At 39.6% G+C, this 20579-nt stretch overlaps 1 protein-coding gene across 8 annotated transcripts in view; it reads left to right on the top strand.

Annotated features, from left to right (window-relative positions):
* The window catches only part of FAM13C (family with sequence similarity 13 member C), a 116097-nt gene that overhangs the window by 18039 nt on the left and 77479 nt on the right, over positions 1-20579 (top strand). For all 8 annotated transcript variants that reach the window (XM_077183349.1, XM_077183350.1, XM_077183356.1 and 5 more), the window contains one exon: positions 13691-13737. In XM_077183349.1, the coding sequence (XP_077039464.1) occupies positions 13691-13737 (47 nt within the window). The remainder of the gene's footprint in view (positions 1-13690; positions 13738-20579) is intronic.

Here is a 20579-nt window from a genome sequence, read left to right as displayed (position 1 = left end):
CTCTGATTTCTGTTTTTAAACTGTTTGCTGAGGACTTTTACCTGAGACACACATTTCAAAGTTACCCTTATGTTTTCCTCCAGTGAAACCTACTCCTTTAAAATAGAGAAGTTCATTTTGAATGAAAATCAAAGAAAAAAAATAAAAAGACCTTCATGTGCAGCAAAGGAGGGCAGAATTTTTTGTACTCTTACTAAGCTGTCTCTCCTGAGGAACTTGGCACTGACACAGCCACTCCAGAAAGAGAAAAGAAACTCTTCAAAGTGAGATATGGTAACTTCAATTACAGGACAGGTCAGCTCCTAAGAATATTGAGGGGAATGATGGATCTCTTCAACTACCTCCCACTTAATGGATTCTACAGTATGTAATCTTTCCTTCTTTGAAATTTTTGTATAGCTTTGTGGTTCTTTTTTTTAGTCAAAATGAACTTCAGAGTTGAAAGGTTGCTGCTGTCCCTGCATATTCTTCAACTGTGGCTTTTCAATTACTTGAAAGGGAGAAAAAAAAGGAAAGCAATGGGAAACAGAAGGAAAAATTAATTATTTCACAACAACCTGCACTTCAATAAAGAAGCAGAGAGTTCTGTCCTCATCTCACCCTGTTGTAGCTTTTCTACTGTGAACAAAATATTAATTCTGGAAACAAGGTCTTTAGGTAATTTCTTTTTCCTTGTTCCCTTTTGCCTCCTCCACAAATCCTTTTTCCTGAAAGTCAGGGTATTATATACCTCTTTTAAAACATGGATGTGACAAAGTAGAACAAATGCTTGGCATTTGGGGGGACATACCTTATTTTTATTTAGAGAGATTTTTATTTCTGGTTCCCTGTTAAATTAAAACAAATAGGAGGAAGTTTTCACTACTCAAACTCACTTCACATTTTATAAACTATTTCTTCTTGGTGTAAAATGACACTGAAGCAAGGAGAAGTCACCTATCTCTTAAATTAGGTTTTATACTGATGGAGGTGATGTATATTGCCCCTCGTAGAGAGGGATGGCAAAATTTCTTTCCTATTTCAACACATCTCAGACTGGCTCTACAGGTCTTGCTCCAAAATGTGGTTTTGGTGTTGGCTTTTCTTCCCCTAAGAATGGAAACCTGTTCTCTTCCAGCTTGAAGCTGTTCCCCCTTCTGTCCTATCACTACAAGCTCTTGTAACAAGTTTCATGTCTTTTGTGGGCTCCCTTCAGGTACTGTATGGCCATAATTAGGTCACCCCAAAGCCTTCTCTTAATAAAAAATAACAGATCAGTGTTTCCTTCTGCTCTGCACATCCAACAGGCAAATTCCCACTATAGCAGAAGCGGAGCACAGGTTCCATTGTGGATAGAATCACAGAATCATTAAGTTTGGAAAAGACCTCTGAGATCATAGAGCCCAGTGTTTAATATTGCTATGCCAACCTGCCCACTCTAGGTGGTGCTTAGATATTATCATGGGCAAGTTGGAATGCCTTCAGTGAAGTGAAAAGCACATTTGAATTATGTAACAGTGACTTTTTGACATTTTCACAGGGTGTCTCCATTCTTTCCTCAAGTAGAAAACAAGTCAACAAATTCCTACTAAAAATGCTCACCATGCAAGTAGAACTGCATGAGGGTTTGAGGGCATGGTTGAGTCAGCCCAAGGGACTTGTGTTACTCCGCAGTAATCCTTGGAGCACCTTGTGAATTAACCCTGCATTGGGTTAAGTCGCCAAATAATAGTACAGTAGGGGTGATGCCATTTTTCTTTCAGGAATCTGATGCTCAAGAAAAGCTGTGCAGAGGTGCCAGTGTGAGATCTGTATTACTCAGGAGAGGGTTAAATCACATTGGACTGGCAATTTTCCTAATGTGGCTGCTAATTAAATTGCTAATTTAGCTAATGTAACTGCTTTCAGTTCTGCTGGCAGTGTTGTCCCCACACTGGATACATACATGTTCCTCAATGTGTTATGCATGTACCAGCTGTTTTTAAATTATGTAGTAAACAAGTTCAGAGCAAATGACTGCACTAGGGATGTGGCCTCTCTTTAATGAACTTTTTTTGGATTATTTGTAAGTAAGGTGGGCAGGAGTTCAAAAGGTGACTGCAGTCTCAGCTGATCTTTTGAATAGAAGCTCCAAAGTGTTGGGAAAAAAAAAGGGACGAGGTTTTTTTGACATATTCTTTCTTACTGAAGAGAATATTTTAAAAGAAAGAAGGAAAGAAAAAAGGTCTGTAGCGCTTAAAAATTTCTTCTTAATCTTGCCCTCGCTCTTTTGGAGACTTAAAACCTGATCTGAGGCGTAATCCAGAAAAACACGTCAAGAGGATTTGTTCAAAAGCATACAGTGTGTTGACATCAGCAAACTCTTATTATGGCTGTCATGTTCTCTATCCTGAAGCCTCGGTCTAATCTCCTGGCAGCACTCAAGCCTGGTGTTTCCATTTTGATTGAATTCATTAGTGGAGTTTAGATGACTCCCCGAATCTGAAATTGTCAGAATTTTTTAGCAGGGTGTTCTTAAAGGCTATTTCTGCCCCAGTTAATAGCAAGTAGGACATCTGACTGCATTTCTGTATTGTTTAAATTGAAAATACATGGCCCATTTGGAAGCGGAGAAAATGGTAAATGAGAGCTATATTTATGTACTTATCTTGCCTTTAAAGTTAATCTCCTGTTACTAGTCTTGAGCCCTTCAGGTTGCCATAGAAACTGCCACAGCCTCCAACTGTGCTTCTCCCAAGACTTAATTGCATTCTGAGTTTCATGTGCTCTCTATTAACTGCAGCCCTGGCAGACACAGGCACGTTGCAGAATGAGTAGAATTAGTGGTTCAATATGATGTATGCATTTTTTAATACTATGTTTCCATATCCCTTTTCAAGTTTTTCTTCACCAGCTGGTTAAATTCTTCCGTAACACACAGTGATACCACAGGGATGGGTTCTCTCTGCTGCCACTATATTTGATGTTTTCAAGTCTTTGATGCCTTCAAAGTAGCTGCAAGAGTCATTAGTTTTAAAGACTTGGGTTTTTTCCCCTTGGAGAAGTCAGATTACTCCTGAACTACCTTATCTCTGCTGAGGTTTTTCTGAATCTTTTTTTCACCTCTGAAGGCAGCATTGAAGTTCATACCTGCTGTCTCAGTAGCTCTGGTAAGCTTTTTCTGACTCAGTGCTCTTTTACCACATGATTTTTGCTAGATCAGTGTGGGTCAGAGGCAGTTGTTCAGCCAGGCCTGTTTTTAGGTGGGGAATATAAATTCATTAAAGTAGGAAAGGAGTATGTCTGTATGCAAGGTTTGATAAGGGTTTTCTGGGAATTATTTGTTGTGTCCTTGATGAAATTTCTTATCAGAACTGGACTGATAATGTGTCTCATTCAACCAGCAGAACAAAATCTCAGAGATCTGGTTTCCCACTTGGCTCTCAGCACAATGATGCTGTCAGTGCAAATACAGGGCTCTTACAGATGCCATTCTGCTTCCAGTGAGGCTGAACTCATGGAACCAGTGGTTAATACCACTTTGTGCTCATTTAAGTCCAGAACTTCATAACTAAAATGTAATTATCACTGTTCTTTGTCTTGTGCAAAAAGAGGAGAGAAAATGTATCCCTCTGTTAAGCCCTCTGCCTCAGCTCTGCTTTGCTTGTGTCTTGTGGATAAGAGATGGGGAAGAAGAGAGACACCCCTTGTGCACTGTTGCTCTTGGACCCTGGATATTTCTGTACTTGTATTAATTCAGGCTCAGAGATGTGCTTTTATCACCAGTAGAAAACACCCCACAACTGGTGAAAGAACAAAGCAGTGATGCTGAGCAACAGGGCAAGGTGAGGATCTCACCAACATGTCACCTCAAGGATGTCAATCATGCTTTTAGACAATGGCCTTCTGAAGGCAGCTTAAATATATCCATTGTAACTTTTAGATGTTTCAAATGTCCTTTAAAATCTGACCCCTTTGCCTATGTTTTTGATGTGATTCATGTTGTTTATTCTTTCTGTAATTCTCCATATGTGCTACTTTTCTGTAATTCTCCATATGTGCTACTTGAATTATGTATTGTGGTACCCTATGAAAATCTTTGTAATTAGGTCAAATAAGCAAGGTGGCTTGTCTGGCCTCAGCCTTACTACCAATATTTCTCTGTGAATTTGTCTGCTAGTTTTAGCTTTTTCAGCCAGAAACAAGAATTGGGAAATGATGAAATTATGACAATATTGTCAGGATAAATCTGAAAGAGTGAAGACATTTTTCCAGTACTTCCCCCTCACCCTGCATTCTCTTTGTTTTTTCCCCAGATTCCCTTTTTCATTAGCTACCTATATTACACTTTTTGCCACAACACAGTGCCACACTTTCTGCACATTCTGTCTCAGAACTTAAATCTCTTCCAACCCATCTCAGCTTTCCTTTTTGTCTGCTCTGTGAGCTTGCATGTTGAAGAGTGCTGGGTTTCCCTGCCAGCTCTGCTCAAGTTACATTTCCTTGATTGCCCTGCAGAATGCCAACCTATATTCTCAAAATCTGTGTGTGCTGGAGATCTTCCTGAAACACTCCAGAAACACTTGCTTTGGGATGGGATTCATTTGGACTTGAATATAAAATAAGTATTGTTTGTTGGCTTCTTGTCATTCTTGAGAAGCCAAAGAGCTGCCATGTTTCAAGTTGTCTGTCTCCACAAGCTCTTTCCAGGCAGTGACAGCACTTTCTTTGGAGAAAGCTCTGCTTGCCCTGTCTCTGCAGGCACTCAGAACAAAGACCTGGCCCATCAGCTGGACAGCCCAATGTGTCAGCATGTGGAAGTCTTGGCACCAATTACATGCAGCTCCCAGCAATCCCAAACGAGAGAAAAGACTCATTAGAAGTCTGAGATGTGCCAATAGCAGCTTATTTTACCCCACTGTGGAGTGTATTGTGAAAGCTTTTTCACACAAGCCACAATTTCTTCTGATTTCTGTAGTTGATATTAATTTTAGGATGCTCCCACAGTTGATTCCTAGTTTCTAGGCTGTTCTATAGGCACATGGCCTCTTTGGAGTACAGATGGATGTTTAGGGTATCTCTGGGGCCACATCAGCTTGTGCAGTTCTGGTTGGGGATTGCAGTGCTTTGTTGCAGAGAGTCACTCGCTGTGCTTTGCTTCTCCTGCCCTGCCAAACACTTGTCTTCAGGTACCTGTTGCTCATCCTTCCTTCCCTTCCCCATCCTGTGGGAGAAAACTGACTCACAGCTGGCTGTGTGCATCACGGGTGGCAAAGAGCAGGGATGCTGCTTCCTCTCAGCCTCTGTGCCCCTCTTGGACACTCGAGGTGCGATGCTGCTCTGGGATGTTTGGGTTGGAAGCCTGGCTGCTCCTGGGAGCAGGGGAGAGGAGCAGTGCAAGCTGCTGGCAGAGCTCAGGGAGGCAGATTTCAGCCAGGCTGCTGGGTGGGAAGGATTAAACCTGGTAACTGGCTTCTTACTTTGGGTTCAGCTCCTAACCTTGCTCCTCAGTACAAGAAAGGGTGGAGTGAAATTTGGGTTTTGACTAAGCAGGGGCACTGCTGAAGAGGTTCATACATGTCTCAGGCAAATATTCCCACTGGAACAAGGAGAAGCACTGGGAAGGGGATGAACAGGTCTGTTCAGTAGCCCTCTTGAGTTCATACCACTTTATGTTATTTATTTTTTTATTTATTGCACTAAATACAGATTTCCTCTAGCACATACTGAGCAAGATGGGAGGTGATACTGGGTAGAATGTAGGCTATGTAGGGCTAAACATTTAAAATTCCTGAAATCTAGGCCTACTACTTACTTTCCATGTGATTTATGTCTCTCTACTTCTCATTTGTGCCTCCAGAATCAATCCCCAGTGAAAATTCTGTTTTCTGTTTTAACCCTGCTCACCTCAGTGGCCACTTAGCAGAAGGTTCCACCTATGAGTCAACTAAATGGGTCATTTTGTGTGTCCTTGCATGGCAGGCAGTGGAAATGTGCATGGGCTCTATTAATATCTGTTCTTACATAAACAGAAACAATTTTATTCAGTTCTGCAGCTAATGAAGCACTGTGGGAACAAGACAGCCAAAAGCTTGGGAATTACTCTACAAGGAAGAATTTCAGTGTTTCTTGGCAAAAGCTGCCTATGCTCAAGGCTTTCTTGGTAAGAGCCAACAGTAACAAGGTCTTATTCTGAACAGGAGTCTAAATAAACAGAATTTTTCTGCCTTTTTTGAAAGCTCACACACAGAAATCCCAAAGTTTATTTCAAAGAAGGCCAAATTTTTATCTAGTTACAGCCACATACTCAATTTTGGGGAGGGGTTCTAATGAAAGGAAAAAGGAATTGGAGTCCTAAATGGAAGATTTATGGAAAATTCTCATTTCTTTATTTACTTCGAAATACTTACAGGATGGAAATAGGGTTTTTTTCTCAGTTTTCTGTCTGTTGATTTTTTAACATAGAAAGATAAATCTGGAAAGCGTACAATGATGACTTAGAACTAATTGGTTTACTAGCATCAGTTACTATCAAAGTTTTACTAAAATAGCTACAGAGGTGGATGAATTGTTGTGGATAATCATACATAAAAATGCCTTTTTGGAGGTTATAATAGAAGCATTAGCTGGCATTAGATTTGCAAAGTCATAACTTCTAAATGCCCTTAATTTTTATTTTTAACATGTATATTGAATTTAAATATTCAATTCAAACTTGTGCCTGAAGAGTCAGTATCTGCAATGCTGTGTCATGTGCAGGTGAGCCCACAGCCTCAGCTGTCTGTCTGGTACTTCCCTGGTGCACTCAGGTGCAGCAATGTGGGGAACTCTCTTTGCCAGAGGTTTCCTAGCTGGGCTGAGCCCTGGGAGCTCTGTGAATGTGCTATCAGCACCAGAGACTCTGCCTGCTAAGCTGGAACCAGCACCAATTCCATTGGATGCTGGTGCTTTGTCTCAAGGGGTGCTACTTCAAAGGTGTCTTTGGTTTCCAGAGACTGCCTCTGACTGGAAAATATTTCAGTATAAAGATAACATCATCAGAGATAAGAATAAGGAAATGATGAATGATCCTGTTTATTCTTGGGTTATTGCTGTTTGTTTTCCCTGGGCTGGAAGATACAGTTAAGAGGAATTTCAGAAGGAAATCTTGCATACTAAATCTGCTGCAGAGCTGGCAGCAACTGATAGAAGAGAGGGCAGGGCTCTGCCTTAAATCCTTCTCCTTTGTGCATTTTCCTCCCCCTTCCTTGGTGAAATCCTGTCTTCAGCCACCTCTATCTTTCTGTTTTAATAACATGCTGCAGTAGGAATCTCAGGCTGATGGGGAAAATGTGAGCCAGTGTATCTGCAGTGCAGAGAAAGCAGAGCCTGTTTCCCTTGGCCTGTTTTCCATTTGCCAGCTCCCAGTATGTCTTTATAGCATCAGTGGAAATATTAGTAGGAAACCAAGCAATCACTACTGAATGCACTGATCTGCACAATTAGTCTTCAAATAAATCAGGATGGCTGCTCAATCTTTTACATTCAGTGCACATGGCAAAAGCTGAGGTGTAACAAGGCCATTTGATGAGACCTGCATACAAAAGCAACAGTAAAGGAGACACCAATCTGCAGAACAAAACTGAAAAAAATTCCAACCATATGTTCAGCACCAGTGAGAAAAATGAGCCATTTATTCCCCAGTCCAAAAGTAAGTTTATAACTCTCTTTATGAACTTGTTTTTCTGGATCCAAACGTAATAAAATGCAACCCATAATTTGTTAACTGCTCACAATTGCACCTGACTGCCTGAAAAATATTTCTGAGGTCTTGCAAGAGCCTGTAAGAATCAGAGAAGGATGAAAAAGCACAAAGAAAATCACAATAGTAAAACAATTAAAAGGCAATAACTTTTAAAATAATTGAGGAAGTATTTAAATTAAGAAATAATCTCAATTCCCATTTCCTGGGAATGTGCACTGTGCAAGGAAATAGAAGGTAATTATGCTAAGAAGACCTGTGGTAAAGTCTTTAATTATAATCATTCAGAGAGAAGTTAATTAAAAGTACATCTTTAATGTAGCAGAATGGTTTTCCCCACGTGCCACCATTTGGGACCGACTCTCTTCTGACCTCTTTGCTATTTAACTCAAATAGTTACAAATAGCTCTGAATGCAGTTCTAATTTTCTCTTATCTGCTGAACAATGGCTTGTGTTCCAGGAGGGGTTGTGCAGAAGGCTGTAGCCTTTCCTTTTTGCAGGAAAAGAAATAGCCCCTCTCCATCCTTATTGCTGTGTAAAGAAGTTACAGGAGTAACTGCAAAATTTGAATTTACAAGTTTCCTGGAGCTGGCCTTAGCCTTTTTGCTCCTGTTTTCTACCCCCATGTGGATCCCAGGTGTGCTGGGCAGGACTGATGTGCCTGTTGGTGGTCAGTGTGCTGACACACCTGGCTCCACAAGCTGCTGCTCTGGCACTGCACTCACAGCACCTGCCACCCTGCCTGAGCTCCGTGGGGTTTGGAAATAATGTGAGAAAATAGCAGGTGGACATGAAGGTGTAAACACAGCAGTGCAGATGAAGTCTGGTGATGAAGGTGGTTTTCAAATGCCCAGCAGGTCAACACTGCTTTTCCTTAACGGGGGAACTTTGGGAGCAGTGCCTACCTGCATGCAGAACAATGGCAGGCTCCCACAGCCTTTTGGTAATTAACCACAGATTATCAAGGACAGCAGAGAGGATTTTCTCCAGATTTTTCTCCCCAGAAGTGGATTAAGAGTTTCTCAAAAGGTGGAGAAGCTGACAGACACTGCAATAACTTGAAAAATCTATGTGATAGGAATGTACTCCCTGTCCAGACTCTCTTCTGTATAATGTGTCCATGCCCAAATATTTGGCATGTATGGTTTGGAGGTTTTTGGTTTTTAAGCAAAGAAATTTGTTTCCAAAGCATTTCTATATCTCTTTCCCAAACTAGGCTGCACTAAATTATTGCTAATAGGGGTAATGTCTCATTTAGTTACAGGCTTCCCAAATTAGGCTTTAGCTTATGGTGGTCAAAACCAAATCAGCCCTTCCACTGCTGCAGTTGTCCATGTTTCTGGCTCACAAACCCAAACCAGCAGTGAAATGCATCCTCTTTCTGCTCCTTGCCCCCAAAAAGTCAGTGCTAATGAGCAGAATAAGACAAATCAATTCTGAAGCTTCTAGGTGATACATTAGGAAGAACTTTTCAAAAGAGACTGACTGAAAGAGAAGGGTTAGAGCTTCTGAGTCTTCAAAATGTTTGCCTGTGCAGCAGGCAGCATGCCAAAGCTATTGTGTGCTCTGAGGCCACGTGTCAGCTGAAATTTGAGGGAGGTGGAGAGCTGACTTTGAGGCTGGCTCGAACAGTAATTGAACAGGACAAACACTTCCACCCTGCACAGGCTTTATTTTCAAGCTGTAGTGCAGTAGACACTTGAAAGCTGCTCATTAGAAGTCTATGAAGAGCTGGAGGTGCTGGGATGATACAACCAATTGATTTTATTGGGCAAAGCAACCCTTCAGGAGGTGCTTTCTGAGCAACAGAGGCAAGTGGCATTGCAGGGCTCCCTGTAGCAGGTCTGGGTTGGGGCAAGGAGGGAGGAGCCAGGCCAGAGCAGTAAGGTAATATATCCAAATGGAGGTTTTAATATGCAGCAAACAACAGAACAAGTAACAAATAGAAAAATTACTGTAGACGCATTTAATCAGGGTAATTGGAAAGCCTTTTTTAGGAGTTCAGTTTGTATTACCCAGCTCAGTGTAGAGAAATGTTCACAGTTGTATATCAGTTTCAAGAGTTGATAACACGGTGAATGATTGCCTGCTTTTTATCAGCTCTCTCAATGAAATTTTTCAAGTTAAAAGTAGCTGTTTCTGTTAAAAGAATAAACATTTAAACATTTAGGCATATGGGAGTTTGTAAAAACTGTCCAAAAAAATTAAAAATAACAATATGTCATTAAATTTTTGTCAACTGAGGTAACCTCAGGCTGCTGGTAATTTCTGTTCTAGAGAAGCTGAACTAATATGTTCTGGCCGTAAAATGAGGGAGAAGGCCCAGTCAAAACCTAACGTTTCTGCCTCTACTGATTTTTAATATTCTGTACAAAACATCCATTAACACATATTGACATTAAAGGCTTAAGGAATTGTCATAGTGAATACGTAAATATCTTTCATTTCAAGGTATGATTGTACTAATCTGTTTCTATCATAGGGTTTTTCTTCGGTAAAATTACATTTTTCAACATTACATATATTTCTTAAGGATAAAATGAATATCTCTGCTCCAAATCTCCTAGGTTCTGTTTAAGAGGTGAGCTCTCAACAGCAAATAGAACCTAATTTTTCATCCTGCTTAAAACAGAGATAAAATGTTTCAGTTGAGTAGTAGAGGTATAAGTCATGTTTGTAAGGTACACCTCACTTTTTTCATGATAAAACAATTCAGCTCAAAACTTTTTTCTGGTTCACTAGCAAGATATTTATTACCATTGTAAATTTATTTAATACCTTCTTAATGTTACATGACCTCAGATTATTAAATGTCTATCAGACATAATAATAGCCTTCAAAGAGCATAATAAAACTCAACATCTGTAACAGTGCTACTGGGTACTGCAACATAATCTCAATTTAAAAAACTGAAATTGAAGTTTTTAGGAATTCTTGTGTGTTACATACTCAGAGAAGATGCATTAATAAAATTAATGCATGTATTGTTGAGCTCTGTTCCACTTTGGAAGGAAAAGTCCAGCTCCTGGTTCTAGGAAGTGCCAAGATAGCTGCAGAGCAGCTGAAAAAGAAATAGATATTGAAAAGAAATATCAGATTTGCTATACCTGTAAGAAGCCCATTGTTTTCTGTCTGCAGTATGTGAACTCTCAAAAGTTGTTTTAATAATTTACCACATAGGTGTGCTCACAGTGGTTCATATTGCTATGAATTTTGAGATACTATATTCAGAAATGTGTGCAGCCTTTCTTTGAGACCTGGTGTTATATCTTCTCTCTCAACAGTGCTTTTATAATTATTTTCTTTTAATAGGAACCCAGAAAAAGATTTGCCATAGCACAGTTTAGCAGAATGAACTTAAGGTGTTATGTCCAAAACACCATGGGGAAAATTTCAGGTTATAAGGGTGTGCATTTTTAAAAAGTACTAGTTCATCTTTAAATACTCTTGCCACTGAAGAGGATGGTTTTGGGGCTCCAGGCTGGTGTATTTGTATAAGTAGATGCTTTTAAAAAAGGTGCCCTCATTGCACTGTGCTGATTGAAATTATCTTTTTGCATTGCAGTTTTTCACTTAGAACAGTACTATTAAACAAATGGCTTTTTTTCAGTGGGTTTTACCCTCCATTCAAAGAGAAGTTTGGTTAAATGCAATATGCAAGCAGCTTTGTGAACCATCCTGCAGTGGATTAGCCATTAGTGAAAGAAGTAAAAATTTAGACTCAAAGCCTAACTTTAAAATGGAAAGAAAAAATAATCATTGTGTTTTTGTGTCCTTATCAGACACAAAATGTTTATTTTGCAGATGTGTTCTTTTCTGTGACTCCATATTCCTTGGCTGTAAGGGATGTAATTTTAAATTTAGAGTGAATTGTTAATTACAGCATTTTTTACACTAACTAACTGCAAAGATCCCTGGAGAAATCTCAGTTCTTCTGCAGAAATCCATGTGAGATTAAAAAGCAGTGATGTGTGTTTAGGGTGCAGTGATGCTGTGAGTGCCGTGTGTTCATAGTGGTGCCACTTCCACAGAGAGTTTATTTTCTTTGTTAGTGTTGTAAAGTTCAGGAGGAAAACAGTGCCTCTTGTCAAAAAGGTTCCAGTGAAGACCATGCACTAATTAAAAGCTGATCTTTCTAGAGGGAATTTGAACAAAAATAATGCTGACTCTCTAACCTAGGGGAACTGCAGCCACTGCAGAGGAAAGGGGATCATAAATCCTTAGCATAAATCCCCAGATGTTTAACAAAATGTTGTAGCAAGTCCAGAATAAAAGAAGGCAGCTGGGTGGGGTGGGATGAAATGCACTCACTTATGGGAGTTTGCAGGGGCCATTCCTGTGTTTAGGATTTTAGAACAGCCCAAGACAGAAGAGCCCTTGGGAATTCCTGAGGAGGAGTTTTCCTTGCCCCAGAGTGTCTGCAGTGCTCAGACAGTTGTATTGGCTGGTAAATCCAGCACACTGTGATGCTGGAAAGGGAGAAGTTGTATTTTTGGGTGACAGGATAAAAAAATGGCAATCTCTTATTTACAGTCAGGAAACATATAGTGAAACTGGGATTTATGTGCATGTATTAGGGTAGGAAAGCAAAGAAAAAAGATGAAGAGACTTGGTGTTCTAGGTGGGCATTCTCATGTGCCAGCCATTGATCTGAGAGCTCTTGAGCTCATTATCTTCCTTTTCAGCTGAGCATAATCAGCATTAGGATTGTAAGTGAAGGGAAATTCTGTAGTTCAGCACTATGCATGAAATTTCTCTTGGCAGGCACTAAGTGCTTTGTGTGTGTGTAAGATTTGGGTCTTGCTTTATTTGACAAGGCAGTTCAGGGCTTGCTAGCCTGCTTAGTATACTGAAGCTCTTGGAATTAGGCACTTGTCTAATTCTTAGGCACTGTTTCCCTGACTTGGGACTAAACCAGAAGTTTTACATTTCCATGATAATTATTCTAAGGTTACTTGAGGCTTGATCAAGGTTACTTGATCACTTTTTGTGCATGACAAGTTCCCCCTGAGCAGCTCTGATTGGGTAAGGCTTTTTCCCTGCTATGTAATAACCACATGGCAGATATAATTGCAATAACACTTTTGTATCTATACTGCAAGCTGGTGAATATTTGGAATTTTCTACTTTTCTAGCAGAGTCAGGAAAAATCACAAAGAACAAAGGGATAAAAAGTGAAAAGGGTATCGAAACTAGAACAGATTTTCCAATTTCCATTTTACATGGTTTACTGTCTGGGGTACAGATAACACAGGATCTGATTCAAAACTCTGTTATCTCTAAAATTAAAAATAGCACCAGCGAGGTCCTTCAAATGGAAAATGTAGCTTAACCTTAAATGACAAAATCTCCAGTTGGTTTGGGGAGAGACTTTTAAAACCATTCCTATTTGGTTACTTTGGTGTTTCTTATAGATGTCTCCTGTATTCACCTATGAGCTCTTGCTGTTTTATATTTGTATCTTCCATTTGCCATAATATTTACTATCATAGCTCTTATATTGTGTAAAATTATGTGTACCCTGAGCAGAAGGGAATTTAATACATGAAATGCACAAAAGTTTTGATGCTCTATGACCCTTTGGATGCCTGTAAGTGACCACTTGACCTTTTCTGTTACCTCTGACCACATGGATGACCTTTGAGCTCTGGATGACCTCTGACCTTTTGGCAACATTTTGAGCCCATTCTGACCTTTCAGTAACCTTTGATTCTGCAAGTGACCTGTGACCCAGGATGACATCAGAACTTTGGGGATGACCTTTGACTCCTGAATGACCTCTAGTACGTTTTCTATTAGATTTCTGTCAGCATGTCCAGCTCCTTCACCAGGGCTGAGGTATTGACTATAAGAACATTGCAAATGCTTAGAAGAGCCAGAAGTGCTGTTTATCCTCCCAAAAATAGCTAAGAAAGAACAAGTGAGCAGTGACCAAACTGGTCTGGAATTGAAATCCAGCTTTGTACATTCTGTTTCTCCTCTCTACACAGGCAAGCAACATAGAAGATGCAGGAGGGGACGAACTCACATTGCTAAGGTAGGATGAAAAAATCTTTTGTTTTAACTGCTTCAAGGAAACTTTTGATATCTCACAAGAAATTTTTATACTGTACTACTCTAATGTAATTACAGTTGGTTTGTTGGAGATTTGCTGGAGGAACAACCTAAAGAGTGAAACTTCTCAAAGTCTTAATGCTGATATGTATTATCTGTAGACAGATAAATGCAGGCCACTGTCACCAGCTGACTCCCAAAAAAATGTATTGTTGATTCCTGGGTGGGTTGTTTGTGTGGAGGTTTTTTCTCAGTATTCCTCTAATGTTTTATTTTGTTTATAAATCTCCATAATCATGGGTCATGTATTGGTGTGACCTGAATGGGCAGGAGGAGCTGCCTGGTGTCAGGAAGCATTTAATGAATTTGCACTGGTGTGGAGTTGCACCAGTTGGCAGAGATACAATCAGTAAATTTATCAATAACTGAAGCCCTTTGCTGTGTTTCTGTTAGAAAGACTTGGCTTTTATGAGACTGGCATTTCTCTAAGCAAACAGCATTGTTGTGCCCCAAGACTAGATTTCCTTGCATCATTTCTCCAGCAGACTTGTCTGACCACAGGGACATAACTTAGCAAAAATATTCTTAAAGAAATATTTTACCCATAAAACTTAGAACCACAGTAATGTCTTCCACCCCATTTGCATTTTGGAGTAAAATACATGGACTAAGCTAATGGCCAAGCTACTGGAAAATGACAGTACACATTCCAGTCTTTAAGATACAGTGAGGTTTTTTTCAGGACCAAGTTTTTTGAATTCTCCAGTAAAACAGCTGAGGAAAAGATGTTATGGTTCAGAACAATTTCAAGTATTTCCCAGATATTTTGTACTGCCAGATGCTGCTGAAGTATCCCACTTAATATTCTGTTTGCTTTGCCAGTAATGCAGCAGATTAATAAACCACATTAGGTAGGAAATAGCTTTTTGAGAGAACTCGGAAAGATAATTCAAGGTTTTAAACAAAGCCATTGAAGCAGAAACAGGCTGGCATTTCCCAAAAGCTAATCAAATACTAGCAGAGCAATGATGGAGTGTAACACATCATTTGGAAGTCAAAAGTCAAGGGAGAAGATTTTAAAAGATACTTTAAAAAACTCTGCTTCCATTTGCCAGCAGACAGTACATCCCAATGTCAAGGCTCTATCACTATAGAAATTACCAAGTCCTGTTGAAATAATAATCTATTTTGTGAGGGGGCAGCTTCTAAATCACAGTGTTTGCTTAGGTCTGGTGGGGGACCTGCACCTGCTCCTCACTCAGTACTGGATCTCAGGCAGAAATTCTGGGGATTTAATTTCTACATTTTTGATCATAGTCAAACAACTGGCAATTGTTTTATTCTGGTCGTGCTGAATTTAAGTTCTTCCTATTGACAAGTAATGGTTTGGATGTCCATCTGGGTTATAAAACAATAGAATTTCAGTAGCTGCAATGAGAGGAGAAATAAAAATGGGAAAAAAAAGTGTGTGTAAATGCATTTTATAAATGCTGGAGTGTATCATCAGGCTGTGACTGCTCAGCTTGAATTCTGCTGGAGCTAGGGCACTCTTCTCAGGGTTTTAAGGTCAAATCTCTTCATATAAAGAGTGGAATTAAAGCCAATTTTTCTGTCTTGTGTTTGTGCCATACGTTTTGAATTTAAAAGTTGTTTAATTCTCAAATATTTTTGGAAAATTCTTGTGCTATGATTTTGTCTTCCTAACTGAAATTTCTGCAGAACCCTAAGTTCTGTATCCTTGAGACATCTAGATTCACATTTCTCAGACAACTTAAGTTCATGGGTGTGCATTCTTCTACAACCAAGGTCTGATGAAGGTCAGCAAAAGAAAAAAGCTTTTTTTCCCCAGGAACTGCTTTTGAATATGCCATTCTTGAAAGCGATTCTTTATTATTTGTTCCAGATGTATTGTCAAGTGGTCTAGTTGATGATATGAATTTCCTCACTTGTTTGTATTCATTTCAACAAAACTAAGTAAATGCTGTTGGTAAATATTCACTCTGCAAGCCCTTAGGCCAGTCAATAAAGCTGTAACCCCACCTGTCTGTTACTGCCACTTTGCTGAAGTGAAAATGCACAGTAATTTGTTTCTAGCAAAAGAGGATGAACAAATCACTTGGCCATTTAGTTTCAGGTAGCGTCTTGTCTGAGCACGGACTGGAGCACTTGAGTGAAGTGAGCTGCCCTCCAGCAAGCAGGGGCATTATTTACATGGAGCTCTACTGTTGGTCTAAAACAAGTATCCAATGCCAAGGTCACTTCTGAAAACAGCTTTTAGATGTGACAGTCTGCTCCCCAAAATATGCACAAAGACCAAAACCCATGAAATCAGTATGTAGTACAGAGAGCTGTAGCCTTAGTCTGCTGTGATGATTAAAATATTGCAATCAAGAAGCCTGCTGGGAGTATTGTAAAGCCTCCTGATTCTAAACCAAAACGTTAGTATTTGGTTGCCATAAAATCACCTTTTCTTTAAATCTAAGCACAAGGAATTGCTGCCCAGTTTCTCAGTAAATATTTCAGTAAAGAATGATGCTCTCAGTAGTTCTTGATTGGGAAAGGACAGAAAGCCTACTTTAGCTTTCCCAAATTGATGGCCAATTCTGAACTGAGAGCAAGGCTGGTTACCACACACCTTCTTTCACATCCCTGACATGGAATATGTGCTTTGTTGTCTGGAATGCCTTTGTCCTGCTGCTTTTATAACAAAAGAGTTTCAGGAAAAACAGGATGGTACTTCCCTTTTTCAGTTACTTCAATTATGTGCTCTTATATTCTACAACTGAAACTTGTCCCAGTAATTTAACATTCATCAAATTCCTTTTATTGTGGAAAAGTGAGGACAACTCACTGTAGGTGAGCAAATTACAGACTTCTGTGACTTTGATTTTGTGTACCAAGTGCTGTTTTTCGTTTACTGTTACACCCTGTTAAAGTAAACCCCTGTGATGCCTCAAGATCCCTGCCAACTGATTTTCTGTTATGTTTCGTAAAGGGTTAAGTTCAGGGCATATACCTATCTCTCAGCTTAGGAATCAGATATACACAAATGTGTTTGATAGATGTCTACAGAATGCTTAGCAGGCAGTTTTAAGCCCTGTATTAAGTTATTTATTAAGGGCAAATAGAAGTGTGTGTCTTGGAGGAGAGATTATTAGCATATCCAGGAATCTTGAAATGCTGCAGCATGTTTTACTTTTGGAAAAAAAAATCAAGGCAGATCCATCCTGTTGGGCTTTGGTTTTTGTTACTGTTTAAATGTAAAAGCTAATTATTAAATTGAATTAGATTTACCTGCTCTGCTGGCTAAATGTGAGGGTATATGGAGATGTCACTGTCACCAGGGCAGCGTCACCAGGCTGGCTGTGCACACTGCTAGACCCTGCTGAATCAAGCAGGCTCAAATAGCAATGCTGTTGTTATGGGAAACTGGTCTTTTGTCCTGCCTATTCCAATGCCAGAATGAACATGTTGCCTTTTGGAAAGAGATGTGCAGAGTAACTGGAGCCCTGGAGTACAAGATATTAGTGAAGCAAAGCTGACATACCTTGTCACAGCTATCAAGGATGCTTTGTCAGAAACTCCTTAGGGATTAACAAACTAGCAGGTCCACCTAGACAAGTCTGAAATGGATGAAATGTATTTTGAAGGAAGGGATCACAAGGTTGATGTTTCTCTTCCCTCCTCTGCTCACCAGATACTCTTTTCATAAAATATGCAAAGGCAATGGCAATTTGTAGTGAAGACCAAAGATGCAAAAAGTAACAAGCAATGGCAGGTGTGTGATAAAGCTTTTCATGCTATTTTTTTCTTCTGATCTGATTGTCTGTACACACTTTAAACTGCTGTTTGTTTTTTGGGCGATTTTCTGTCTTTGAATTAGTAAGATTCACCAAGGTTTGGAAATCTGTGGTTACACAGTAAACTTGAGATACTCATGCCTGTTGCAGCAAAATGGGGCTACTTTTAGAGGTTTTTTTTTTTGTTGTTGTTGTTGTTTTTTTGTTTTTTTTCTGGTTTTTTGTCATCTCACATACTAAATATAGAAAATTAACAATCTGCTTTTTAGATTTCCTTGGTAATGAGGTCAATGATGAAGACTAATTAATCAGTAAAAGCTCTTGGCTTTGCATTAGTCTCCCAAAAGTACTTTTTACATTTTCTAGATGAGAATGTTAGAGAAATTCACTGTTTTGTATGTTTGTCCACATGCATACTTATGTACATGGGATTGCCTTGGTGTTAGCTGAAGCAATGTAAAATTCTACATGAAGCTTCCTTTCCTTTGGTTTTAAGAGGCTTTTTTTGCTGCTTGATATGAATTTAACCCACTAAACCTGGTTAAAGGGCAATACGTCCATATTATTTTGCTCTAGATTGAGTATATCAGGTTAATATTAGCTCCCCACGGTGTGCCTGCACAGCCTTACTGCAGGGTGATGTGTGATGTGGCATGACAGCACCGTGTGGCTCCCTCACATCCCTCTAGAATGACCTGTTTTCATCACTCTTACTGCTACCCCACTGCTTGCACTGACCTTTTGAAGTTTTGGGGCTTGGTTTGTTTGTTTTTGTAGTGTGGTGGTTTTGTTTTTCCCACAGTAATGTCTGTAACAGGATTTCTTTCTGTTTATGCAATCAGGCTGGTCAAGAGAAAGCAAGCACAGTCATTTTGGGCAGTGCCTGTGGGCATGGAGGGATGGATAGATCCAGGCTAAGCAGACACAGCCACATCTTCTCTGATAGATGAATGATTATGGGGAATGCAATCCACTGTCCAGAGCCAACTCAGCTCTGCTGGATACTGACACAGGGGATGCCACAGGAAATTTTTCAAGTTGTTTCAATGGGGATGCAGACAGAAATTATGGAACTACACTTTCTAAGCAGGCATTGTGCCAAAGGTCAAACTTTCATTTCTAACTTTAACTGTTAGAAAGAATAGAAATTAGAAAAAATTAATTACAAAGGAAAGAACTTTTGAGTATTTTCCGGGCAAAAGAGAATAGTTTTCATCCAGTCTAGTAAAATGAATTCCAGTAACAAGTGACATGTGCAAAATCCTTGGAAAGTGTTGCTGGCAATCATCATAAACTGTAGCTCAGTGGATTTTTTTCCAGCTTTGAGACTTTGAGGGTAAAACTCCACTGAAGTTTTAGGTTACAAGATTTTAATTTGCAAGTATAATTCTCTGAATATCCCTCATTTTCCCTTAACAGCAGTCATTAAAACTTGCTAACATCTCACCCTTTCTTCAGAGAGCATGACAGACTGAGGAAATAGCAGTTTTCTAGACTTTGTGCCAAAGCAAAGTTCTACCTTAATTGCTGTCAAGCAGTTTGTTTGTCTCACAGCTGTAAAGCAGGTGTCTGTATCTCAGCAGAGCAGTGCCATGGTAAATTGAATGAGGCAGGCACTAATATATATCCCTGAGAGCTGAAGCTGCTTTGAGGATCATGAGTCAGTCATATCAGGCTGGAGCTGAAGAAGCATGCTTACAGAAACTGCTGTCCTGTTGATTTCTTCTGAAAATAGAATTTATGTAACTTAAGAGCTTTAGGTAATGTATGTAAAAAGTGAAGTCAGTCCTGTTTACACTATTTTGAGCTAGAGAATGTATAATTCCTCTGAAGGTTGAGGTTGTGCTTGCTTTGCTTCACACTTGGAGTCTCAAAGAGCAAGGTTTCATCACTGGCATAGCTGTGCATCTGCCTAAACCCCTCTGTAATGACAGGGCTGCATCTCTGATCCAGCTGGTGACATATCTTGATTGGGAGCTGAGTAGAATCACCTTGGGCAGTAGATACTTTAGGAGTGGAAGGTGTATAAAGCACCACAGGGAAGCATTGTGTGGTGTGGCTGTCCCTCAAGCAGGGTTCTTTCACCCAGTGCAAGAACCAATCAACACAGTGAGCTGAGACATTTGGTGTTGCTGTCATTCTGCAGAATGGGGTGCCAGCCATCACTCATTTCAGGGTGCAAGTTACAGCCTTTTATACAAAAAGGTAACAAAGAATGATACAGAAACAGGTGATTTGGTTGCTCACACTTATATAACAAAATTCACAATGCATATGTGCTGGTCTGAGTCCTGTTCATTATGCTATCATTTCCATACACAAACTTCCCTAGGAGTGTAATTTTTAGCTTTATAATTGTCTAAGCTAACTTGAGATCCTATTTTCAGCTTATCTGCTGCTGTGAAGTTATTACTTAAACTTATACTCTATTATAGTTTTAGCTTGAATCTATTTGAACAAATAATTGTCAATGAAATAAGGATTTCCAGTTCTCTGTTCCTGGGGGCTCATCTTTGCTCTGTTGCTCTGGCACCTTGTTCTTATGGTTTCAAGACTAGCTCACAGTCCCTGTGAACTTTTTGTGGAATTTTTAAGTACCATAAGTGACATCAATGTAAACCCAGGGGTTTTCTTAACTGGAGTTAACTGGTAACTCTCATTTGAGTGTTACATTTGCCAAGTGTAGCCTCTGACTGTATTTCTATTCAGAAATATTTTATAATGGCATGCAACTTGCTATGATAAAGTTGCATATTGTCTTAGCTCTTGATGGTTCCTATGGGATAAAATTCTCTTCCAGAGAAACCAGTTATGTTAATGAGGGAAAAAATTCCAGAGAATGAGTTCAAGAGGCACATTCCCAAGTCAGAGCCCTTGTTGAGGAGAATAGATTTCAAACATGTGTTAAATATACTTTACATTAGAGACTTGGATTCCTCTGGAACTTCACATACCTTTGAGACTTTTTTCCTTCTAAATTTTTCTTTCTTTTACTGTTGCTGAATCAAACAAAATCTGCCCATGG

The sequence above is a fragment of the Agelaius phoeniceus genome, chromosome 9 (genome assembly GCF_051311805.1).
Source record: "Agelaius phoeniceus isolate bAgePho1 chromosome 9, bAgePho1.hap1, whole genome shotgun sequence".
Lineage (NCBI taxonomy): Eukaryota > Metazoa > Chordata > Aves > Passeriformes > Icteridae > Agelaius > Agelaius phoeniceus.
Note: the sequence above shows the minus strand (reverse complement) of the source record. Positions and strands in the feature narration are given on the sequence as shown.